The sequence below is a fragment of the Coregonus lavaretus genome (genome assembly GCF_964263955.1).
Source record: "Coregonus lavaretus genome assembly, contig: HAP1_SCAFFOLD_620, whole genome shotgun sequence".
NCBI lineage: Eukaryota > Metazoa > Chordata > Actinopteri > Salmoniformes > Salmonidae > Coregonus > Coregonus lavaretus.
Window position 1 is genome coordinate 259,973 of NW_028165252.1, and position 26,765 is coordinate 286,737.

Sequence of the window (26,765 nt, forward strand, 5' to 3'; positions counted from 1 at the left end):
TCAAATGTTATTTGCCACATGCGCCTAATACAACAGGTGTAAACCTTACAGTGAAACGTTTACTTACAGCCCTTAACCAACATAGGGTAACCCTAACAACAGTTCAACAAGGCAGTTTTAAGAAATGTGTTTACTATTTTTTCCTCCGTCGGCACTGGGAGTCAAACCGGCAACCCTCCAGTTGGAGTCAAACCGGCAACCCTCCAGTTGGAGTCAAACCGGCAACCCTCCAGTTGGAGTCAAACCGGCAACCCTCCAGTTGCTGGCCCGGCAACCCTCCAGTTGGAGTCAAACCGGCAACCCTCCAGTTGCTGGCCTGCGTCTCTAACCTCGAGGCTAAAGCTGAGGGCGACGGGGGGTTTTGTAGAGACAACATACTACACTACCATACCTCATTAAAGGTTAAATCAAATCAATAAAAATCCCCAGGGGGCAGCAGCAACCAGTTTAGGTGATGTGCTCTGCCAGGAAGTCGTAATAATTACTCAGGTGTGAACACTCAGGATTGATTGGCAGTCCGTGAGAAAGGAGGCTAGAAGCCTTTCAACCAGCCTTTGCTCGTTTATTTATGTTAGTTAACCTCTTTAGTTAGGGTTAGCCATAACGAGGCTACATCTGTCTTCTAATCTAGTTGCTTTTTTGTACATATTTATTTTGTCAACGACCAAGAGGTCAAGACTGAGCTGGCCCTGAACTCGGTACGTTTGCAATCTCCTGAGCACATGTATATACAACACGGTCTTGATTTCGCACATCAACCAAGTTTCCATCCACAGTTTTTATGCGAGTAAAGTCATACAGTATAAACAAATAATAATCACGACAGCTGTGATGGAAATAGGACGTTTCTGTACAATTTTTAAAATGCCGACAGATAATTTGTTCGACATTTATTTGGTAGATGACAATTTAAGCGAAAAAGCACATTTTGTGTGCACCACATTTTTCTTTATGCGGGTTTTATAGTTTCAGGAAAATGTCACCTTTTTGGATGGAAACCTAGCTATATATGCACATCTTAAATCAGGTTACAGACCAGATAACAAGGCGTCCATGACACCTTGTCTGATTAATCAGGCTGTATGTAATGCACGTACTGCATACAGCCTGAAACCTTGAAGTGTAAAATCGTGTAAATGTTCCTAACCAGCCAGAATGTTGAATAACATTACATGTGAACTTACTCTACCGGTTGTCCTTCAGCTGCTCTACATTTGAGTATTCACAGGAAAGTATTGTTAACCAACTGTTTAGAGCGCCGGTAGGTTGTATTTCCGGTGTGTATTTTAGTTCTGACGCACACGACTAAAACACTTGCACAATATGTAAACAACAGCAGAGAGTAACTGAACCACAGACTGAACATTACGAATGATCGGTTTCCTCGCTTTCAGCTGGCAGTGCCAAACCTACCACCTCTCTAAAAAGTATGGTAAACAATCCTTCCTGTCGAGCAGCTGAAGGACCAACTGGTAGAGTACGTTTTAAATTAAATGTTATTCAATATTCTGGCTTAAAAGGAACATTTACACGATTTTGCACTCATGGTTCAGGCTGTATTAAACCAATGAATTGCAGTGGTGTAAAGTACTTAAGTAAAAATAAACACAATGGTGCTGTTTGCTTAATATAAGGAATCTGAAATGATTTATACTTTTACTTTTGAAGGTATCTTTAGTTTTACTCAAGTATGACAATTGGGTACTTATTCCACCACTGCTGAATAGTGTATTACAGCATGATTAATCAGACAACATAAGACCCTTAGACTTAGCGAGTGCAGCAATATTAGGTCATGCAACACGCGCTAGTCTCTCGCTCACTCTACACAATGGCCAAAACAGAGCAGTTTCGAGGAGCAGTAGAGGACACTGCCCTGAAACTGATTTACCATTGAATGCTCTAGCGCTCAACTGTCCATTTGCACCTCATTTCTAGTTTTTTTCTAGCAATAATTTGCATGAGTTTTTCTTAATTCCTGTGCTCTCTGCAGCTGTCCAGTGAATGTCTGTGGCTGCCTTTAAACAGGCAGCCCGATTCTGATTTTTTTTTTGTTGACCAATCACATAAGATCTTTTCACATCAGATCTTTTTCAGAGTTTATCTGATTGGTCAAAAGACCAATTAGTGAAATAAAGATCAGAATTGGGCTGCCTGTGTAAATGCAGCCAGTCTTCTCTGCAGCAGTTCAGTGAGTGTCTATGTGACTGCAGGGAGGAGTAGTTACCTCCAGCTGAGCTGATAGTTCCTGTTTTCAGGTATTCAGAGCTTGGGGTAGGGCTCGCCTCCTTCCTGTTCCCCCCTCTGTTCCTGATTTCTTTTGTAAAGGAAAGTTTCTTTCTCTCGCTCTCTCTCTGAACACCTCTACAGCAGGAGTTTACATTCAGACTCATATCCCAGATTAAACCAAGGAATCCTCTTTAAAGAAGCATTCTCTACGCCCTGACTGGTTAGTCTTCTCTACACTCTGATACGAGTAAGTATACCTTTTAGAGATGTGTTGGTATGTAATGTTCTCCACCATTCCTGCCTTAGGCGTTTTCCGTTTCTCACCTGGAGCCATTGTTTAAGGTCTGTGATCCTGTTCAACCTGACTGACTGGGTGACTGTAGTATAATTAGACTGACTGCCTCCAAGCTGCTCAAGCATAACTAGGCTACATCGGTCTTCGAAGCTAGCTGTCTACTCAGCCATAACTAGGCTTTATCTGTCTAATCTAGCTGTCTGCTCAGCCATAACTAGGCTATATCTGTCTAATCTAGCTGTCTACTCAGCCATAACTAGGCTATATCTGTCTAATCTAGCTGTCTACTCAGCCATAACTAGGCTATATCTGTCTAATCTAGCTGTCTGCTCAGCCATAACTAGGCTTTATCTGTCTAATCTAGCTGTCTACTCAGCCATAACTAGGCTTTATCTGTCTAATCTAGCTGTCTGCTCAACCATAACTAGGCTGTATCTGTGTTCTAATCTAGTTGTCTGCTCAGCCATAACTAGGCTTTATCTGTGTTCTAATCTAGCTGTCTGCTCAGCCATAACTACATATGTGTTCTAATCTAGCTGTTTGCTCAGCAATAACTAGGCTTTATCTGTGATCTAATCTAGCAGTCTGCTCAGCCATAACTACATCTGTGATCTAATCTAGCAGTCTGCTCAGCCATAACTACATCTGTGTTCTAATCTAGCTGTCTGCTCAGCCATAACTAGGCTTTATCTGTCTAATCTAGCTGTCTGCTCAGCCATAACTACCTCGGTCTTCTAATCTAGCTGTCTGCTCAGCCATAACTACATCTGTGTTCTAATCTAGCTGTCTGCTCAGCTATAACTACATCTGTGTTCTAATCTAGCTGTCTGCTCAGCCATAACTAGGCTTTATCTGTCTAGTCTAGTTGTCTGCTCAGCCATAACTACATATGTGTTCTAATCTAGCTGTCTGCTCAGCCATAACTAGGCTTTATCTGTCTAATCTAGCTGTCTGCTCAGCCATAACTACCTCGGTCTTCTAATCTAGCTGTCTGCTCAGCCATAACTACATATGTGTTCTAATCTAGCTGTCTGCTCAGCCATAACTACATCTGTGTTCTAATCTAGCTGTCTGCTCAGCCATAACTACATCTGTGTTCTAATCTAGCTGTCTGCTCAGCCATAACTAGGCTTTATCTGTCTAATCTAGCTGTCTGCTCAGCCATAACTAGGCTTTATCTGTCTAGTCTAGCTGTCTGCTCAGCCATAACTACATCTGTGTTCTAATCTAGCTGTCTGCTCAGCCATAACTACATCTGTGTTCTAATCTAGCTGTCTGCTCAGCCATAACTACATCGGTGTTCTAATCTAGCTGTCTGCTCAGCCATAACTAGGCTTTATCTGTCTAGACTAGCTGTCTGCTCAGCCATAACCAGGCTTTATCTGTGTAATCTAGCTGTCTGCTCAGCCATAACTACATCTGTGTTCTAATCTAGCTGTCTGCTCAGCCATAACTACATCTGTGTTATAATCTAGCTGTCTGCTCAGCCATAACTAGGATACATCTGTCTTCTAATCTAGCTGTCTGCTCAGCCATAACTAGGCTTTATCTGTGTAATCTAGCTGTCTGCTCAGCCATAACTACATCTGTGTTTATAATCTAGCTGTCTGCTCAGCCATAACTAGGATACATCTGTCTTCTTATCAAAAAATCAAATCAAATTTTATTTCACATGCGCCGAATACAGCAGGTGTAGACCTTAACGTGAAATGCTTACTTACAAACCCTTAAACAACAATGCTGTTCAAGAAATAGAGTTTAGAAAATATATTACAATAACGAGGCTATATACAGGTGGTACCGGTACAGAGTCAATGTGTGGCGGTACAGGTTAGTCGAGGTAATATGTACATGTAGGTAGGAGTAAAGTGACTATACATAGATAATAAACAGAGTAGCAGCAGTGTAAAAACAAATGGGGGGGGGGGGGGGGTCAATGTAAATAGTCAGTGTGGCCATTTTGATTAATTGTTCAGCAGTCTTATAGCTTGTGGGTAGAAGCTGTTAAGGAGCCTTTTGGGCCTAGACTTGGCGTTCCGGTACAGCTTGCCGTGCGGTAGCAGAGAGAACAGTCTGACTTGGGTGACTGGAGTCTTCAACAATTTTTTGGGCCTTCCTCTGAAACCACCAAGTATATACAGTTGAAGTCGGAAGTTTACATACACCTTTCCTCCTGACAGCGGGTGTAACTGAGTCAGGGTTGTAGGCCTCCTTGCTCGCGCACGCTTTTTCAGTTCTGCCCACACATTTTCTATAGGATTGAGGTCAGGGCTTTGTGATGGCCACTCCAATACCTTGACTTTGTTGTCCTTAAGCCATTTTGCCACAACTTTGGAAGTATATTTGGGGTCATTGTCCATTTGGATGACCCATTTGCGACCAACTTCCTGACTGATGTCTTGAGCTGTTGCTTCAATATATCCACATAATTTTCCTTCCTCATGATGCCATCTATTTTGTGAAGTGCACCAGTCCTTCCTACAGCAAAGCACCCCCACAGCATGATGCTGCCACCACCGTGCTTCACGGTTGGGATGGTGTTCTTCAGCTTGCAAGCCTTCCCCCTTTTTCCTCCAAACATAACGATAGTCATTATGGCCAAACAGTTCTATTTTTGTTTAATCAGACCAGAGGACATTTCTCCAAAAAGTACGATCTTTGTCCCCATGTGCAGTTGCAAACCGTAGTCTGGCTATTTTTATGGCGGTTTTGGAGCAGTGGCTTCTTCCTTGCTGAGCGGCCTTTCAGGTTATGTCAATATAGGACTCGTTTTACTGTGGATATAGATACTTTTGTACCTTTCCTCCAGCATCTTCACAAGGTCCTTTGCTGTTGTTCTGGGGTTGATTTGCACTTTTCACACCAAAGTACGTTCATCTCTAGGAGACCGAACGCGTCTCCTTCCTGAGCGGTATGACGGCTGCGTGGTCCCATGGTGTTTATACTTGCGTACTATTGTTTGTACAGATGACCGTGGTACCTTCAGGCGTTTGGAAATTGCTCCCAAGGATGAACCAGACTTGTGGCGGTCTACAATTTTTTTCTGATTTATTTTGATTTTCCGATGATGTCAAGCAGAGAGGCACTGAGTTTGAAGGTAGACCTTGAAATACATCCACAGGTACACCTCCAATTGACTGAAATAATGTCAGAATCTTCTGATAGGCTAATTAAAGCCATGACATCATTTTCTGGAATTTTCCAAGCTGTTTAAAGGCACAGTCAACTTTAGTGTATGTAAACTTCTGACCCTCTGGAATTGTGATACAGTGAATTTTAAGTGAAATAATTGGTCTGTGAACAATTGTTGGAAAAATTACTTGTCATGCACAAAGTAGTTGTCCTAACCGACTTGCCAAAACTATAGTTTGTTAAGAAATTTGTGGAGTGGTTGAAAAACAAGTTAATGACTCCAACCTAAGTGTATGTAAACTTCCGACTTCAACTGTAGGTCCTGGATGGCAGGAAGCTTGGCCCCAGTGATGTACTGGGCCATACGCACGACCCTCTGTAGCGCCTTAGTCGGATGCCGATCAGTTTCCATACCAGGCAGTTATGCAACTGGTCAGGATGCTCTCGATGGTGCAGCTGTATAACCTTTTGAGGATCTAGGGACCCATGCCAAATCTTTTCAGTCTCCTGAGGGGGAAAAGGCATTGTCGTGCCCTCTTCACAACTTTCTTGGTGTGTTTGGACCATGATAGTTTGTTGGTGATGTGGACACCAAGGAACTTGAAACTCTCGACCCGCTCCACCAAAGCCATGTCTATGTGTATGGGGGCGTGTTCAGCCCTCCTTTTCCTGTAGTCCACGATCAGCTCCTTTTGTCTTGCTCACGTTGAGGAAGAGGTTGTTGTCCTGGCACCACACTGCCAGGTCTCTGACTTCCCTATAGGCTGTCTCATCGTTGTCTGTGATCAGGCTTACCACAGTTGTTGTCAGCAAACTTAATGATGGTGTTTTGAGTCGTGCCTGGCCAAGCAGTCATGGGTGAACAGGGAGTACAGGAGGGGACTGAGCACGCACCCCTGAGGGGCCCCCGTGTTGAGGATCAGCGTGGCAGATGTGTTGTTGCATACCCTTACCACCTGGGGGCGGCCCGTCAGGAAGTCCAGGATCCTGTTGCAGAGGGAGGTGTTCAGTCCCAGGGTCCTTACTTAGTGATGAGCATTGTGGGCAGTATGGTGTTGAGTGCTGAGCTGTAGTCAATGAACAGCATTCTCACAGGTGTTCCTTTTGGAAAGGTGGGAAAGGGCAGTGTGGAGTGCGATTGAGATTGCGTCATCTGTGGATCTGTTGGGGCGGTATGCGAATAGGAGTGGGTCTAGGGTTTCCTGGATGATGGTGTTGATGTGAGCCATGACCAGCTTTTCAAAGCACTTCATGGCTACCGACGTGATTGCTATGGGGTAGTCATTTAGGCAGGTTACCTTCGCTTTTCATGGTGGTCTGCTTGAAACATGTAGGTATTACAGACTCGGTCAGGGAGAGGTTGAAAATGTAGGTGAAGACACTTACCAGTTGGTCCACGCATGCTCTGAGTACACGTCCTGGAAATCCGTCCTGCCCCGCGGCCTTGTGAATGTTGACCTGTTTAAAGGTCTTGCTCACATCTGCAACGGAGAGCTTGATCACACAGTCGTCCGGAACAGCTTGTGTGCTCATACATGCTTCAGTGTTGCTTGCCTCGAAGCGAGCATAAAAGGCATTTAGCTCGTCTGGTAGGCTGACGTCACTGGGCAGCTTGCCGCTGGGACCCCTTTGTAGGCCGTAATAGTTTGTAAGCCCTGGCACATCTGACGAGTTTCAGAGCCGGTGTTGTAAGATTCAATTTTCGTCCTTATTGACACTTTGCCTGTTTGATGGTTCGTCTGAAGGCATTGCAGGATTTCTTAAAAGCGTCCGGATTAGTGTCCTCCTTGAAAGCGGCAGCTCTAGCCTTTAGCTCAGTGCGGATATTGCCTGTAATCCATGGCTTCTGGTTGGGATATGTACGTACGGTCACTATGGTCAGATTTGCCAAATGGAGGGCGAGGGAGAGCTTTGAAGGATTCTCTGTGTTTTGGAGTAAAGGTGGTCTAGAGTTGTTTTTCCTCTGGTTGCACGTGACGTGCTGGTTGAATTGAGGTCAAACGGATTTAAGTTTGCCTGCGTTAAAGTTCCCGGCCACTAGGAGCGCCTCTTCTGGATGAGCATTTTCTTGTTTGCTTATGGCCTTATACAACTCGTTGAGTGCGGTCTTAGTGCCAGCATCGGTTTGTGGAAGAATATAGATAAACTCTCTTGGTAGATCTATCAATCAATCAAATGTATTTATAAAGCCCTTTTTACATCAGCAGATGTCACAAAATGCTATACAGAAACCCAGCCTTAAACTCCAAAGAGCAAGCAATGCAGATGTACAGTGAGGGAAAAAAGTATTTGATTCCCCTGCTGATTTTGTACGTTTGCCCACTGACAAAGAAATGATCAGTCTATAATTTTAATGGTAGGTTTATTTGAACAGTGAGAGACAGAATAACAACAAAAAAATCCAGAAAAACGCATGTCAAAAATTTTATAAATTGATTGGCATTTTCATGAGGGAAATAAGTATTTGACCCCCTCTCAATCAGAAAGATTTCTGGCTCTTACGTGTCTTTTATACAGGTAACGAGCTGAGATTAGGAGCACACTCTTAAAGGGAGTGCTTCTAATCTCAGTTTGTTACCTGTATAAAAGACGCCTGTCCACAGAAGCAATCAATCAATCCGATTCCGAACTCTCCACCATGGCCAAGACCAAAGAGCTCTCCAAGGATGTCAGGGACAAGATTGTAGACCTACACAAGGCTGGAATGGGCTACAAGACCATCGCCAAGCAGCTTGGTGAGAAGGTGACAACAGTTGGTGCGATTATTCGCAAATGAAAGAAACAGAAGGACTGTCAATCTCCCTCGTCCTGGGGCTCCATGCAAGATCTCAACTCGTGGAGATGCAATGATCATGAGAGCGGTGAGGAATCAGCCCAGAACTACACGGGAGGATCTTGTCAATGATCTCAAGGCAGCTGGGACCATAGTCACCAAGAAAACAATTGGTAACACACTACGCCGTGAAGGACTGAAATCCTGCAGCGCCCGCAAGGTCCCCCTGCTCAAGAAAGCACATATACAGGCCCGTCTGAAGTTTGGCAATGAACATCTGAATGATTCAGAGGAGAACTGGGTGAAAGTGTTGTGGTCAGATGAGACCAAAATCGAGCTCTTTGGCATCAACTCAACTCGCCGTGTTTGGAGGAGGAATGCTGCCTATGACCCCAAGAACACCATCCCCACCGTCAAACATGGAGGTGGAAACATTATGCTTTGGGGGTGTTTTTCTGCTAAGGGGACAGGACAACTTCACCGCATCAAAGGGATGATGGACGGGGCCATGTACCGTCAAATTTTGGGTGAGAACCTCCTTCCCTCAGCCAGGGCATTGAAAATGGGTCATGGATGGGTATTCCAGCAAGAGAACGACCCAAAACACACGGCCAAGGCAACAAAGGAGTGGCTCAAGAAGAAGCACATTAAGGTCCTGGAGTGGCCTAGCCAGTCTCCAAACCTTAATCCCATAGAAAATCTGTGGAGGGAGCTGAAGGTTCGAGTTGCCAAACGTCAGGCTCGAAACCTAAATGACTTGGAGAAGATCTGCAAAGAGGAGTGGGACAAAATCCCTCCTGAGATGTGTGCAAACCTGGTGGCCAACTACAACAATCGTCTGACCTCTGTGATTGCCAACAAGGGTTTTGCCACCAAGTACTAAGTCATGTTTTGCAGAGGGGTCAAATACTTATTTCCCTCATTTAAAATGCAAATCAATTTATAACATTTTTGACATGCGTTTTTCTGGATTTTTTTGTTGTTATTCTGTCTCTCACTGTTCAAATAAACCTACCATTAAAATTATAGACTGATCATGTCTTTGTCAGTGGGCAAACGTACAAAATCAGCAGGGGATCAAATACTTTTTTCCCTCACTGTGTGTGTTTATATATATATATATATATAATATATATATATACACACACACACAGTGGGGAGAATTATGAGAGTATTTGATACACTGCCGATTTTGCAGGTTTTCCTACTTACAAAGCATGTAGAGGTTTTATCATAGGTACACTTCAACTGTGAGAGACGGAATCTAAAACAAAAATCCAGAAAATCACATTGTATGATTTTTAAGTAATTAATTTGCATTTTATTGCATGACATAAGTATTTGATACATCAGAAAAGCAGAACTTAATATTTGGTACAGAAACCTTTGTTTGCAATTACAGAGATCATACGTTTCCTGTAGGTCTTGACCAGGTTTGCACACACTGCAGCAGGGATTTTGGCCCACTCCTCCATACAGACCTTCTCCAGATCCTTCAGGTTTCTGGGTTGTGGCTGGGCAATACGGACTTTCAGCTCCCTCCAAAGATTTTCTATTGGGTTCAGGTCTGGAGACTGGCTAGGTCACTCCAGGACCTTGAGATGCTTCTTACGGAGCCACTCCTTAGTTGCCCTGGCTGTGTGTTTCGGGTCGTTGTCATGCTGGAAGACCCAGCCACGACCCATCTTCAATGCTCTTACTGAGGGAAGGAGGTTGTTGGCCAAGATCTCGCGAAACAATGCCCCATCCATCCTCCCCTCAATACGGTGCAGTCGTCCTGTCCCCTTTGCAGAAAAGCATCCCCAAATAATGTTTCCACCTCCTTGCTTCACGGTTGGGATGGTGTTCTTGGGGTTCTACTCATCCTTCTTCCTCCAAACACGGCGAGTGGAGTTTAGACCAAAAAGCTCTATTTTTGTCTCATCAGACAACATGACCTTCTCCCATTCCTCCTCTGAATCATCCAGATGGTCATTGGCAAACTTCAGACGGGTCTGGACATGCGCTGGCTTGAGCAGGGGGACCTTGCGTGCGCTGCAGGATTTTAATCCATGACGGCGTTGTGTGTTACTAATGGTTTTCTTTGAGACTGTTGTCCCAGCTCTCTTCAGGTCATTGACCAGGTCCTGCCGTGTAGTTCTGAGCTGATCCCTCACCTTCCTCATGATAATTGATGCCCCACGAGGTGAGATCTTGCTTGGAGCCCCAGACCGAGGGTGATTGACCGTCATCTTGAACTTCTTCCATTTTCAAATAATTGCGCCAACAGTTGTTGCCTTCTCACCAAGCTGCTTGCCTATTGTCCTGTAGCCCTTCCCAGCCTTGTGCAGGTCTACAATTGTATCCCTGATGTCCTTACACAGCTCTCTGGTCTTGGCCATTGTGGAGAGGTTGGAGTCTGTTTGATTGAGTGTGTGGACAGGTGTCTTTTATACAGGTAACAAGTTCAAACAGGTGCAGTTAATACAGGTAATGAGTGGAGAACAGGAGGGCTTCTTAAAGAAAAACGAACAGGTCTGTGAGAGCCGGAATTCTTACTGGTTGGTAGGTGATCAAATACTTATGTCATGTAATAAAATGCAAATTAATTACTTAAAAATCATACAATGTGATTTTCTGGATTTTTGTTTTAGATTCTGTCTCTCACAGTTGAAGTGTACCTATGATAAAAATTACAGACCTCTACATGCTTTGTAAGTAGGAAAACCTGCAAATCGGCAGTGTATCAAATACTTGTTCTTCCCACTGTATACTGAGATCATGTGACACTTAGATTGCGCTCAGGTGGACTTTATTTAACTAATTATGTGACTTCTGAAGGTAATTGGTTGCACCAGATCTTATTTAGGGGCTTCATAGCAAAGGGTGAATCCATATGCACCCACCACTTTTCCGTTATTTATTTTTTATAATTTTTATCTTTTCAGTTCACCAATTTGGACTATTTTTTGTATGTCCATTATTTTTTGTATTTTTATTTTATTTAACCTTTATTTAACCAGGTAAGCCAGTTGAGAACAAGTTCTCATTTGGATGTGAACTTGTAGTGGTCCTCTGTAGCTCAGCTGGTAGAGCACGGCGCTTGTAACGCCAAGGTAGTGGGTTCGATCCCCGGGACCACCCATACACAAAAATGTATGCACGCATGATTGTAAGTCGCTTTGGATAAAAGCGTCTGCTGAATGGCATATTATTATATTATTTACAACAGCGACCTGGCCAAGATAAAGCAAAGCAGTGCGATTTAAAAACAACACAGTTACATATGGGATAAACAAAACGTACAGTCAATAACACAATTGAAAATCTATATACAGTGTGTGCAAATGTAGTAAGTTATGGAGGTAAGGCAATAAATAGGCCATACTGCAAAATAATTACAATTAGTATTAACACTGGAATGCTAGATGTGCAAGAGATTATGTGCAAATAGAGATACTGGGGTGCAAATGAGCAAAATAAATAACAATATGGGGATGAGGTTGTTGGGTGGGCTAATTACAAATGGGCTGTGTACAGTTGCAGTGATTGGTAAGCTGCTCTGACAACTGATGCTTAAAGTTAGTGAGGGAGATAAGTCTCCAGCTTTCATTACATGAAATCAAAATCAAAATCCATTTAAATTACAGGTTGTGATGCAACAAAATAGGAAAAACGCCAAGGGGGGGGGGATGAATACTTTTGCAAGGCACTGTAGCTCTTTCAGTAGTTTAGTTGGAATAGGATCCAGTATGCAGCTTGAAGGTTTAGAGGCCATGACTATGTTCATGAATGTGTCGAGATACAGGATAAAAAAACGTGAGTGTCTCCATTGATCCTAGGTCCTGGCAGTTCTGTGCAGACTCAGGACAACTGAGCATTGGAGAAATACGCAGATTCAATGTGGAGTCCATAATTTGCTTTCTAATGATCATGAGTGAGGGCTCTTCGATATTGCACGGTACTGTCTTTCCAAGCTAGTCGGAAGACAGTTTGCTTCAGCGCCATTTCCGTTCCAATTTTCTGGAAGCTTGCTTCAGGGCTCTGTTATTTTCTGTATACCAGGGAGCAAATTTCTTGTTACGAAAGTTTTTTGTTTTTAGGGGTGTGACTGCATCTAGGGTATAGCGCAAGGTTAAATTAAGATCCTCAGTTAGGTGGTTAACCGATTGTTGTACTCCGACGTCCTTGGGTAGGTGGAGGGAGTCTGGAAGGGTATCTAGGGTTCTTTGGGTTGTCCAAGAATTTATAGCACGGCTTTTGATGGTCCTTGGTTGGGGTCTGAGCAGATTATTTGTTGCGATTGCAAACGTAAAGAAATGGTGGTCCGACAGTCCAGGATTATGAGTAAAAACATTTAGATCCACAATATTTATTCCACGGGACAAAACTAGATCTAGTGTATGACTGTGGCAATGAGTAGGTCCGGAGACATGTTGGACAAAACCCACTGAGTCTGTGGACTTTTCCATGTGATTATTAAAGGCACCAAAATATGAATATTATCTGCCATGACTACAAGGTCCGATGGGAATTCAGGGAAGTCAGTGAGGAACGCTTTATACGGCCCAGGAGGCCTGTAAACAGTAGCTATAAAAAGGGATTGAGTCGGCTGCATAGATTTCATGACTAGAACCTCAAAAGAATAAAACGCAGTAATTTTGCTGTCATAAATGTTAGCAACACCTTCGCCTTTGCGGGATGCGCGGGGGATATGGTCACTAGTGTAACCAGGAGGAGAGGCCTCATTTAACACAGTAAATTAATCAGGCTTAAGCCATGTTTCAGTCAGGCCAATCACATCAAGATTATGATCAGTGATTAGTACATTGACTATGACTCCTTTGGAAGTGAGGGATCTAACATTAAGTAACCCTATATTGAGATGTGAAATATCACAATCTCTTTCAATAATGACAGGAATGGAGGAGGTCTTTATTCCAGTGAGATTGCTAAGGCGAATACCGCCATGTTTTGTTTTGCCTGACCTAGATCGAGGCACAGACACGGTCTCAACAGGGATAGCTGAGCTGACTACACTGACTGTGCTAGTGGCAGACTCCACTAAGCTGTCAGGCTGGCTAACAGCCTGCTGCCTGGCCTGCACCCTGTCTCATTGGGCTGGCTAACAGCCTGCTGCCTGGCCTGCACCCTGTCTCATTGGGCTGGCTAACAGCCTGCTGCCTGGCCTGCACCCTGTCTCATTGTGGAGCTAGAGGAGTTAGAGCCCTGTCTATGTTGGTAGATAAGATGAGAGCACCCCTCCATCTAGGATGGAGTCCATCACTCCTCAGCAGGCCAGGCTTGGTCCTGTAGCACCCCTCCAGCTAGGATGGAGTCCATCACTCCTCAGCAGGCCAGGCTTGGTCCTGTTTCTGGGTGAGTCCCAGAAAGAGGGCCAATTATCTACGAATTCTATCTTTTGGGACGGACAGAAAACAGTTCTCAACCAGCGATTGAGTTGTGAGACTCTGCTGTAGAGCTCATCACTCCTCCCCCTAACTGGGAGGGGCCAGAGACAATTACTGCTGTAGAGCTCATCACTCCCCCTAACTGGGAGGGGCCAGAGACAATTACTGCTGTAGAGCTCATCACTCCCCCAAACTGGGAGGGGCCAGAGACAATTACTGCTGTAGAGCTCATCACTCCTCCCCCTAACTGGGAGGGGGCCAGAGACAATTACTCAATGCCGACACATCTTTCTAGCTAATTTACACGATGAAGCTATGTTGCGTTTGGTGACCTCTGACTTTTTCATCCTAACATCGTTGGTGCCAACGTGGATAACAATATCCCTATACTCTCTACACTCGCCAGTTTTACCCTTAGCCAGCACCATCTTCAGATTAGCCTTTATGTCGGTAGCCCTGCCCCCTGGGTAACAGTGTATGATCGCTGGATGATTATTTTAAAGTCTAATATTGCGGGTAATAGAGTCGTAAATGACATGAGTTTTCAATTAGTCAGATAATGTTGGGAGGCTTCGGCAGCTCAGACCCCGTAACGGGTGGAGGAGAGACCTGAGAAGGCTCAGACTCAGACTCCGACTCGTTGCTTAATGGGGAGAACCGGTTGAAAGTTTGTCGGCTGAATGAGCGACACCGGTTGAGCATGCCAACAACATTTCTTTCCAGAAGCCTTGAGAAAATTGTCCGGCTGCGTGGACTCTGAGAGGGGATTTATACTACTATCTGTACTTACTGGTGGCACAGACGCTCTTTCATCCTTTCCTACAATTAAATTGCCCTTGCCTAAGGATTGCATCTGAAGCTGTACTTGCAGCACGGCTATCCTCACCATAAGGCGATAGTTCTCCTGTATATTATGAGTACAGCGACTGCAATTAGATGGCATAGGGTTAATGTTACTACTTAGCTTCGGCTGGTGGAGGTCCTGTAGAACCATGTCCAGATAAAGGGTCCTGTAGAACCATGTCCAGATAAAGGGTCCTGTAGAACCATGTCCAGATAAAGGGTCCTGTAGAACCATGTCCAGATAAAGGGTCCTGTAGAACCATGTCCAGATAAAGGGTCCTGTAGAACCATGTCCAGATAAAGCCTCCTGTAGAACCATGTCCAGATAAAGGGTCCTGTAGAACCATGTCCAGATAAAGCCTCCTGTAGAACCATGTCCAGATAAAGCCTCCCGTAGAACCATGTCTGATAGCCATAACTAGGACACATCTGTCTTCTATTCTAGGTGTTTGTTCAGCCATAACTAGGACACATCTGTCTTCTATTCTAGGTGTTTGTTCAGCCATAACTAGGACACATCTGTCTTCTATTCTAGGTGTTTGTTCAGCCATAACTAGGACACATCTGTCTTCTATTCTAGGTGTTTGTTCAGCCATAACTAGGACACATCTGTCTTCTATTCTAGGTGTTTGTTCAGCCATAACTAGGATACATCTGTCTTCTATTCTAGGTGTTTGTTCAGCCATAACTAGGACACATCTGTCTACTATTCTAGGTGTTGTTTTTTTTTTTTTTTTTTTATATATATATATATATTTTTTTTTTTTTGGGGGGGGGGAATGGATCAGCTTAATATTGCAGATAGATTGTATCTTCTATCAATGTAATTGTCTGCATCACTTCCAATCCCCCATGTTTTTTTTTTTTTTATATATATACTCCCCTTTATTACTTTTCAACCCCACCATCCTTTCCCTACTTGGAGTAAATTAGTGAACAACAATGCCCAGGCCTCTACTTCCGGTCTATACTTACTATCTACACCTTATGGACAGAGTTAATTTTACAATAATTCTATTTTATATATATATATATATATATATATATATATATATATAGAGATTTTTGTTTTTTGTTTTTTTGCCCCTGAACTTCTTCTACTCTCAAACTCTCCGATCATTTTCATGGTGTCCATCTGGTTTGCTTCTATATGCCATATCTTTCTAACTGTGCTCCTTCCCAAAAGCTCCCAACATACAACCTATATACTTATTATGGACACAGTATGCTTACATTATTAGCTATCTTTGTTATTATTTGTTGTTATTTGTTATTAGTCCCATCCTTCAACTCTATTCAATACCTCCCATCTATCTCTTAACACCATCCATATAGGATTTCTATTTGCCATATATATTTCAACCGTACTGTGATGTTTTACAAAAATTCTGAACCTTTCTATTCTCATTGCTTCTACAGATTGTGAATTAAAAATAAACATTTTTGCTAAAAGTATTATTATATTATTGAATGATTGACTATGACTTTTCAGATCACCCAGTAATGCTATCTGCAAGGTTAGTTCCAGGTAAATATTGCAATCCTTTAGCCATTCCTGGACCTGTGTCCAAACACAAGCTACAAATGGACAGAACCAAAACAAATGATCTAATGATTCTGTCTCTTCACAGCAAAACCTGCAGAGCTGGGAAGATTGTATCCCCCATATAAATAACATTCTATTGGGTTAGGGTTAGGGTTAGGTGTTTGTTCAGCCATAACTAGGACACATCTGTCTTCTATTCTAGGTGTTTGTTCAGCCATAACTAGGACACATCTGTCTTCTATTCTAGGTGTTTGTTCAGCCATAACTAGGACACATCTGTCTTCTATTCTAGGTGTTTGTTCAGCCATAACTAGGACACATCTGTCTTCTATTCTAGGTGTTTGTTCAGCCATAACTAGGACACATCTGTCTTCTATTCTAGGTGTTTGTTCAGCCATAACTAGGACACATCTGTCTTCTATTCTAGGTGTTTGTTCAGCCATAACAGGACACATCTGTCTTCTATTCTAGGTGTTTGTTCAGACATAACTAGGATACATCTGTCTTCTATTCTAGGTGTTTGTTCAGACATAACTAGGCTACATATGTATTGTAATCTAGCTGTCTACTCAGCCATAACTAGGCTATATCTGTCTAATCTAGCTGTCTACTCAGCCATAACTAGGCTTTATCTGTCTAATCTAGCTGTCTGCTCAGCCATAACTAGGCTATATCTGTCTAATCTAGCTGTCTGCTCAGCCATAACTAGGCTTTATCTGTCTAATCTAGCTGTCTGCTCAGCCATAACTAGGCTTTATCTGTCTAATCTAGCTGTCTGCTCAGCCATAACTAGGCTTTATCTGTCTAATCTAGCTGTCTGCTCAGCCATAACTAGGCTTTATCTGTCTAATCTAGCTGTCTACTCAGCCATAACTAGGCTTTATCTGTCTAATCTAGCTGTCTGCTCAGCCATAACTAGGCTATATCTGTCTAATCTAGCTGTCTGCTCAGCCATAACTAGGCTTTATCTGTCTAATCTAGCTGTCTGCTCAGCCATAACTAGGCTTTATCTGTCTAATCTAGCTGTCTACTCAGCCATAACTAGGCTGTATCTGTCTAATCTAGCTGTCTGCTCAGCCATAACTAGGCTTTATCTGTCTAATCTAGCTGTCTGCTCAGCCATAACTAGGCTTTATCTGTCTAATCTAGCTGTCTGCTCAGCCATAACTAGGCTTTATCTGTCTAATCTAGCTGTCTGCTCAGCCATAACTAGGCTTTATCTGTCTAATCTAGCTGTCTACTCAGCCATAACTAGGCTTTATCTGTCTAATCTAGCTGTCTGCTCAGCCATAACTAGGCTTTATCTGTCTAATCTAGCTGTCTGCTCAGCCATAACTAGGCTTTATCTGTCTAATCTAGCTGTCTACTCAGCCATAACTAGGCTATATCTGTCTAATCTAGCTGTCTGCTCAGCCATAACTAGGCTATATCTGTCGAATCTAGCTGTCTGCTCAGCCATAACTAGGCTTTATCTGTCTAATCTAGCTGTCTACTCAGCCATAACTAGGCTTTATCTGTCTAATCTAGCTGTCTGCTCAGCCATAACTAGGCTATATCTGTCTAATCTAGCTGTCTGCTCAGCCATAACTAGGCTTTATCTGTCTAATCTAGCTGTCTACTCAGCCATAACTAGGCTATATCTGTCTAATCTAGCTGTCTGCTCAGCCATAACTAGGCTTTATCTGTCTAATCTAGCTGTCTGCTCAGCCATAACTAGGCTGTATCTGTCTAATCTAGCTGTCTGCTCAGCCATAACTAGGCTTTATCTGTCTAATCTAGCGGTCTGCTCAGCCATAACTAGGCTATATCTGTCTAATCTAGCTGTCTGCTCAGCCATAACTAGGCTGTATCTGTCTAATCTAGCTGTCTGCTCAGCCATAACTAGGCTTTATCTGTCTAATCTAGCTGTCTACTCAGCCATAACTAGGCTGTATCTGTCTAATCTAGCTGTCTACTCAGCCATAACTAGGCTGTATCTGTCTAATCTAGCTGTCTGCTCAGCCATAACTAGGCTTTATCTGTCTAATCTAGCTGTCTGCTCAGCCATAACTAGGTTACGTGTGTCTTCTAATCTATTTGTCTGCTCAGCCATAATTAGGCAATATACACTACCGGTCAAAAGTTTGAACACCAACTCATTCAAGGGTTTATCTTTATTTTTACTATTTTCTACATTGTAGAATAATAGTGAAGACACCAAAACTATGAAATAACACATATGGAATCATGTAGTAACCAAAAAAGTGTTAAACAAATCAAAATATATTTTATATTTGAGGTTCTTCAAATAGCCACCCTTTTCCTTGATGTCAGCTTTGCACACTCTTGGCATTCTCTCAACCAGCTTCACCTGGAATGCTTTTCCAACAGTCTTGAAGGAGTTCCCACTTATGCTGAGCACTTGTTGGCTGCTTTTCCTTCACTCTGCGGTCCGACTCATCCCAAACCTTCTCAATTGGGTTGAGGTCGGGGATTGTGGAGCCCAGGTCATCTGATGCAGCACTCCATCACTCTCCTCCTTGGTAAACATAGCCCTTACAGAGCCTGGAGGTGTGTTGGGTCATTGTGCTGTTGAAAAAAATGTAATAGATAGTCCCACTAAGCCCAAACCAGATGGGATGGCGCATCGCTGCAGATCACTGTCACCAGGAAAGCACCATCACACCATCTCCTCCATGCTTTACGCTGTGAAATACACGTGCGGAGATCATCCGTTCACCCACACCGCGTCTCACAAAGACAGGGCGGTTGGAACCAAAAATCTCCAATTTGGACTACAGACCAAAGGACAGATTTCCACCGGTCTAATATCTCTTCTTCTTATTGGTGTCCTTTAGTAGTGGTTTCTTTGCAGCAATTCGACTATGAAGGCCTAAATCAGTCTCCTCTGAACAATTGATGTTGAGATGTGTCTGTTACTTGAACTCTGTGAAGCATTTATTTGGGCTGCAATTTCTGATGCTGGTAACTCTAATGACATTATCCTCTGCAGCAGAGGTAACTCTGGGTCTTCCATTCCTGTGGCGGTCCTCATGAGAGCCAGTTTCGTCATAGCGCTTGATGGTTTTTGTGACTGCACTTGACGGGTTGACTGACCTACATGTCTTAAAGTAATGATGGACTGTCGTTTCTCTTTGCTTATTTGAGCTGTTCTTGCCATAATATGGACTTGGTCTTTTACCAAATAGGGCTATCATCTGTATACCCCCCCTACCTTGTCACAACACAACTGATTGGCTCAAACGCATTAAGAAGGAAAGAAATTCCACGAATTAACTTTTAAGAAGGCACACCTGTTAATTGAAATGCATTCCAGGTGACTACCTCATGAAGCTGGTTGAGAGAATGCCAAGAGTGTGCAAAGCTGTCAAGGCAAAGGGTGGGTATTTGAAGAATCTCAAATCTCAAATATATTTATTTTGGTTACTACATGATTCCATATGTGTTATTTCATAGTTTTGATGTCTTCACTATTATTCCAGAAAAACCCTTGAATGAGTAGGTGTTGTAAAACTTTTGACCGGTAGTGTACGTCTTCTAATCTAGGCGTTTGCTCAGCCATAACTAGGCTCCATCTCTTCTTTCTAGCAATCTCATCAGCCATAACTATATTTGTCTTCTAATCTAGTTGTCTGCTCATCCATAACTAAATCTGTGTCTCCTAATCTAGCTGTCTGCTCTGCCATAACTAGGATACAGTGCATTTGAAAAGTATTCAGACCCTTTAACTTTTTCCACATTTTGTTACGTTACAGCATTATTCTAAAATTGAATAAATTCATTTTTTTCCTCATCAATCTACACATAATACCCCATAATGAAAAGCGAAAACAGGTTTTTAGATATTTTTGCATATATATACATACATACATACAGTTGAAGTCGGAAGTTTACATACACTTAGGTTGAAGTCATTAACTCGTTTTTCAACCACTCCACACATTTCTTGTTAACAAACTATAGTTTTGGCAAGTCGGTTAGGACAGCTACTTTGTGCATGACACAAGTAATTTTTCCAACAATTGTTCACAGACAGATTATTTCACTTATAATTCACTGTATCACAATTCCAGTGGGTCAGAAGTTTACATACACTAAGTTGACTGTGCCTTTAAACAGCTTGGAAAATTCCAGAAAAGGATGTCATGGCTTTAGAAGCTTCTGATAGGCTACTGGACATCATTTGAGTCAATTGGAGGTGTACCTGTGGATGTATTTCAAGGCCTACCTTCAAACTCAGTTCCTCTTTGCTTGACATCATGGGAAAATCAAAAGAAATCTGCCAAGACATCATAAAAAAAATTGTAGACCTCCACAATTCTGGTTCATCCTTGGGAGCAATTTCCAAACGCCTGAAGGTACCATGTTCATCTGTACAAACAATAGTATGCAAGTATAAACACCATGGGACCACGCAGCCGTCATACCGCTCAGGAAGGAGACACGTTCTGTCTCCTAGAGAGTAACGTACTTTGGTGTGAAAAGTGCAAATCAACCCCAGAACAACAGCAAAGGACCTTGTGAAGATGCTGGAGGAAAGGTACAAAAGTATCTATATCCACAGTAAAACGAGTCCTATATCGACATAACCTGAAAGGCCGCTCAGCAAGGACGAAGCCACTCCTCCAAAACCACCATAAAAAAGCCAGACTACGGTTTGCAACTGCACATGGGGACAAAGATCGTACTTTTTGGAGAAAAGTCCTCTGGTCTGATTAAACAAAAATAGAACTGTTTGGCCATAATGACCATCGTTATGTTTGGAGGAAAAAGGGTGTGGCTTGCAAGCCGAAGAACACCATCCCAACCGTGAAGCACGAGGGTGGCAGCATCATGCTGTGGGGGTGCTTTGCTGCAGGAGGGACTGGTGCACTTCACAAAATAGATGGCATCATGAGGAAGGAAAATTATGTGGATATATTGAAGCAACATCTCAAGACATCAATCAGGAAGTTAAATCTTGGTCGCAAATGGGTCTTCCAAATGGACAATGACCCCAAGCATACTTCCAAAGTTGTGGCAAAATGGCTTAAGGACAACAAAGTCAAGGTATTGGAGTGGCCATCACAAAGCCCTGACCTCAATCCTATAGAAAATGTGTGGGCGGAACTGTAAAAGCGTGTGCAGCAAAGAAGCCTACAAACCTGACTCACTTACACCAGCTCTGTCAGGAGGAATGGGCCAAAATTCACCCAACTTATTGTGGGAAGCTTGTGGAAGGCTACCTGAAACGTTTGACCCAAGTTAAACAATTTAAAGGCAACGCTACCAAATACTAATTGAGTGTATGTAAACTTCTGACCCACTGGGAATGTGATGAAATAAATAAAAGCTGAAATAAAATAATTCTCTCTACTATTATTCTGACATTTCACATTCTTAAAATAGTGGTGATCCTAATTTACCTAAGACAGGGAATTTTTACTAGGATTAAATGTCAGGAATTGTGAAAAACCTGAGTTTAAATGTATTTGGCTAAGGTGTATGTAAACTTCCGACTTCAACTGTATGTATGTGTGTATATATATATATCTCTTATTTATGTAAGTATTTAGATACACACACCCAAACTGTATTTTATATATATTTTTTAAAGGAAATATCACATTTACGTAAGTATTCAGACCCTTTGCTATGAGACTCGAAATTGAACTCCGGTACATCCTGTTTCCATTTATCATCCTTGAGATGTTTCTTCAACTTGATTGGAGTCCACCGGTGGTAAATTCAATTGATTGGACATGATTTGGAAAGGCACACCCCTGTCTATATAAAGGTCCCACAGTTGAAAGTTAATGTCAGAGCAAAAACCAAGCCATGAGGTCGAAGGAATTGTCCGTAGAGCTCAGAGACAGGATTGTGTCGAGGCACAGATCTGGGGAAGGGTACCAAAAATTGTCTGCAGCATTGAAGGTCCCCAAGAACACAGTGGCCTCCATCATTCTTAAATGGAAGAAGTTTGGAACCACCAAGACTCTTCCTGGAGCTGTCTGCCCGGACAAACTGAGCAATCGGGGGAGAAGGGCCTTGGTCAGGGAGGTGACAAGACACCAATGGTCACTCTGATAGAGCTCCAGAGTTCCTCTGTGGAGATGGGAGAACCTTCCAGAAAGACAACCATCTCTGGAGCACTCCCACCAATCAGGCCTTTATGGTAGAGTGGCCAGACGGAAGCCACTACTCAGTAAAAGGCACATGACGGCCCGCTTGGAGTTTGCCAAAAGACCCCTAAAGGACTCTCAGACCATGAGAAACAAGATTCTCTGGTCTGATGAAACCAAGATTGAACTCTTTGGCCTGAATGCCAAGCGTCACGTCTGGAGGAAGCCTGGCACCATCCCTACGGTGAAGCATGTTATATTATAACCGCAATCGATAATAGACAGTACTGTGCAGCCGTCATCATCGACCTGGCCAAGGCTTTCGACTCTGTCAACCACCGCATTCTTATTGGCAGACTAAATAGCCTTGGTTTCTCAAATGACTGCCTCGCCTGGTTCACCAACTACTTCTCAGATAAAGTTCAATGTGTCAAATCGGAGGGCCTGTTGTCTGGACCTATTGCAGTCTCTATGGAGGTGCCACAAGGTTCAATTCTTGGGCCGACTCTTTTCTCTGTGTATATCAATGATGTCGCTCTTGCTGCTGGTGACTCTCAGATCCACCTCTACGCAGACAACACCATTTTGTATACATCTGGCCCTTCATTGGACACTGTTAACAAACCTCCAAATGAGCTTCAATGCCATACAACACTCCTTCAGTAGCCTCCAACTGCTCTTAAACACTAGTAAAACTAAATGCATGCTCTTCAATCGAATGCTGGTGGCACCCGCCCACCCGACTAGAATCACTACTCTCAGCGGGTCTGACCTAGAGTATGTGGACAACTACAAATGCCTAGGTGTCTGGTTAGACTGTAAACTCTCCTTCCAGACTCACATTAAGCATCTCCAATCAAAAGTTAATTCTAGAATCGGCTTCCTATTTCGCAACAAAGCCTCCTTCACTCATGCTGCCAAACATGCCCTCGTAAAACTGACTATCCTACCGATCCTTGACTTCGGCGATGTCATTTATAAAATAGCCTCCAACACTACTCAGCAAATTGGATGTAGTCTATCACAGTGCCATCCGTTTTGTCTCCAAAGCCCCATACACTACCCACCACTGTGACCTGTACGCTCTTGTTGGCTGGTCCTCACTACATATTCGTCGCCAAACCCACTGGCTCCAGGCCATCTATAAATTACTGCTAGGCAAATCCCTGCCTTATCTTAGCTCATTGGTCACCATAGCAACACCCACCCGTAGTATGCGCTCCAGCAGGTATATCTCACTGGTCATCCCCAAAGCCAACACCTCTTTTGGCCGCCATTCCTTCCAGTTCTCTGCTGCAAATGACTGGAACGAACTGCAAAAATCTCTGAAGCTGGAGACACTTATCTCCCTCACTAACTTTAAGCATCAGTTGTCAGAGCACCTTACCGATCACTGCACTGCACCTGTACACCTTCCAACAGGACAATGACCCTAAGCACACAGTCAAGACAACACATGAGTGGCTTCGGGACAAGTCTCTGAATGTCCTTGAGGCCCAGCCAGAGCCCGGACTTGAACCCGATCTCTCTGGAGAGACCTGAAAATAGCTGTGCAGCGTCGCTCCTCATCCAACCTGACGGAGCTTGAGAGGATCTGCAGATAAGATTGGGAGAAACTCCCCAAATAAAGGTGTGCCAAGCTTGTAGCGTCATACCCAAGAAGACTCGAGGCTGTAATTGCTGCCAATGGTGCTTCAACAAAGTACTGAGTAAAGGCTCTGAATACTTATATATATGGCATATTTCAGTTTTTTATTTTAAATAGATTTGCAAGAATTTCTAAACCTATTTCCTTTGTCATTTATGGGGTATTTTGTATTGATTGAAAATGTGAAAAACGTGAAGGGGTCTGAATATTTTCCGACTGCACTGTACATTTGTATTCTAGTCTAGCTGTCTGCTCAGCCATAGCTAGATTAGAAGACAGATGTAGTTCTCTGCTCAGCCATAAAAAGGCTACATTTGACTTCTAATCTAGTTGTCTGCTCTGCCATAACTACATCTGAATGTATTACATTAGAACACATGGTATAGATGTTACTATACATACTGTATGGATTCCATTAGAACACATGGTATAGATGTTACTATACATACTGTATGGATTCCATTAGAACACATGGTATAGATGTTACTATACATACTGTATGTGAAGGCTCTAAGTCTATGCTCTATCCCCAGCTCCCCTGGTGTGACCTAAGGCTCAGCCGACATCATGGCCATCTCTCCCACCGTAACCCTACACCTGGACGATGGTGTGGTGCGTGGTCTGGACCTGCAGTCCTGTGCTGCCCAGCTGTGTAAAGGACATGGTCATTGTGTGGCTCAGGGCCAGGCCACCACCTGTGAGTGTATCCTGGGGTACAGAGGAGAGTTCTGCCATGAGAGTGTCAATGAGGAAATCAGGATTCCGCTCACCCTGGGGGTGTTGGCCTTAATCGTTGGTATCCTCATCCTGTCCTTCCTCATTTCTTTCATCAGGCAGAGGGTCAAGGCCAAAAGGCGGTAACTATAGAATCATTATAATCATAATAACTCAATATAAATACAGCCAACTGAACGTATGGTGAAACCTTACTCCTTGTGTCGTTATAGGAAAGCTGCAGCCAAGGATTCCAACGGGGTAGAGAAAGGCATTCTGTTGCACCATCATACTCAAGGTAGGACAATTAGCATGAACTAAACTCTAGCTCATGCCACAAAAACATGAATTTCATGCTAACAAAAAACAGGTATGATATGTTGTGATTTACAGTAGTTAAAATAATTAGTATATATGTTTAACATTTATGAAGTGTTTAACATGGCTAGAGAACTGAATGTCTTCTGTGTGATTTGAATGACGTTGTTTCTCTTCTTTTAGGTTAGGTTGACTGTCCACATCAGAGCACATCCTCTTCATCAGGCTTTATCCCCGGTATAAACAACTATATACTGTAGTACTATTTATATAAGCAACTATATTCTGTAGTACTCTTCATATAAACAACTATATACTGTAGTACTATTCATGTAAACTACATACGCTAGTACGAGTGTTAACTACTATACCATAGGACTACTATACGAGTGTTAACTACTATACCATAGGACTACTATACGAGTGTTAACTACTATACCATAGGACTACTATACGAGTGTTAACTACTATACCATAGGACTACTATACGAGTGTTAACTACTATACCATAGGACTACTATACGAGTGTTAACTACTATACCATAGGACTACTATACGAGTGTTAACTACTATACCATAGGACTACTATACGAGTGTTAACTACTATACCATAGGACTACTATACGAGTGTTAACTACTATACCATAGGACTACTATACGAGTGTTAACTACTATACCATAGGACTACTATACGAGTGTTAACTACTATACCATAGGACTACTATACGAGTGTTAACTACTATACCATAGGACTACTATACGAGTGTTAACTACTATACCATAGGACTACTATACGAGTGTTAACTACTATACCATAGGACTACTATACGAGTGTTAACTACTATACCATAGGACTACTATACGAGTGTTAACTACTATACCATAGGACTACTATACGAGTGTTAACTACTATACCATAGGACTACTTATATAAACAACTATGCTGTGGTACTAATATAAATCGCTATATGGTAGGACTACTTGTATAAAGGACAATTTTTTTGGCTACTTTACACTGACTGACTTTATGCTTTGCATTCTGGGAAACCAAAGCCTTAACGAGCAGCGGGTTTTCTCACACTGATCCTGGCCTGTCTGGTTTATATGCTGATAAAGGCTGTTATGACTGGTTAGTGTGGTGATGCACTCCGTTGCCTGACTGATTTGTGTTGCCTGACTGTTGCCTGACTGGTTTGTGTTGCCTGACTGTTGCCTGACTGATTTTGTGTTGCCTGACTGTTGCCTGACTGATTTTGTGTTGCCTGACTGTTGCCTGACTGATTTTGTGTTGCCTGACTTAGTGTTATCTCTGACTCATGACAAGTGACCGATAGGCACACCTAAGCAATGGAAACATTCAGTTGCTCCAAAACATGACAGGAATTCCAACAGTGCTTTTCATTGGCCACAGAGGTTTGAAAATATAAACCGTTGTATACAAGTCTGGTCCCCTCGCTGATATAATTTTCTCTTGTAACTGTAAACTCTGTTGTAAACTCTAGTGTTTTTTGTATGTGTTAATTCCAAGCTGCTGGAGTCTCCATCTGGATGTTGGTGAGAACACAGTGGAAGCCTGGTCATGGACCTTTGGAACGCACAACCGCGTTGTTCATTCTATGTAGATAAAATGCTATTATGTTCTTGAATAATTATAGTAGAAGCACTGCGAACAAAATGTTTTATTATTTTAATTTTTTAAGCTTTGTTCTTGTATCTGAATTTACATATGGAAATGTTTAAACCTGGGCAAATTCACATTAAACACTGTTTACTTCA

At 42.8% G+C, this 26,765-nt stretch overlaps 1 protein-coding gene across 8 annotated transcripts; it reads left to right on the plus strand.

Moving 5' to 3' along the window:
* The first annotated feature begins 1,252 nt into the window (after positions 1-1,252).
* LOC311116067 (uncharacterized protein) lies at positions 1,253-26,765 on the plus strand. Of its 8 annotated transcripts, none has more exons than XM_084191201.1 (7): positions 1,313-1,477; positions 2,371-2,476; positions 19,525-19,587; positions 24,491-24,814; positions 24,905-24,969; positions 25,173-25,226; positions 26,518-26,765. In XM_084191201.1, the coding sequence occupies exons 4-6, from the start codon at positions 24,525-24,527 to the stop codon at positions 25,175-25,177; spliced, it is 360 nt and encodes a 119-aa protein (XP_084047327.1). In that variant the 5' UTR covers positions 1,313-1,477; positions 2,371-2,476; positions 19,525-19,587; positions 24,491-24,524; the 3' UTR covers positions 25,178-25,226; positions 26,518-26,765. The 8 variants fall into 8 exon arrangements, with proteins under 8 accessions (XP_084047324.1, XP_084047327.1, XP_084047326.1 ...); XM_084191204.1 differs by lacking the exon at positions 19,525-19,587 and adding an exon at positions 16,155-16,190 and having other exon boundaries at positions 1,317-1,477; positions 2,374-2,476; XM_084191198.1 differs by lacking the exon at positions 19,525-19,587 and having other exon boundaries at positions 1,253-1,477.

Excerpts from the sequence above, each read along its gene's own strand:
- LOC311116067 (XM_084191198.1), top strand. The coding sequence starts at position 24,525 with ATGGCCATCTCTCCCACCGTAACCCTACACCTGGACGATGGTGTGGTG. Across the intron at positions 24,815-24,904 it reads AGGGTCAAGGCCAAAAGGCG|GAAAGCTGCAGCCAAGGATT; the intron begins GTAACTATAGAA and ends GTGTCGTTATAG.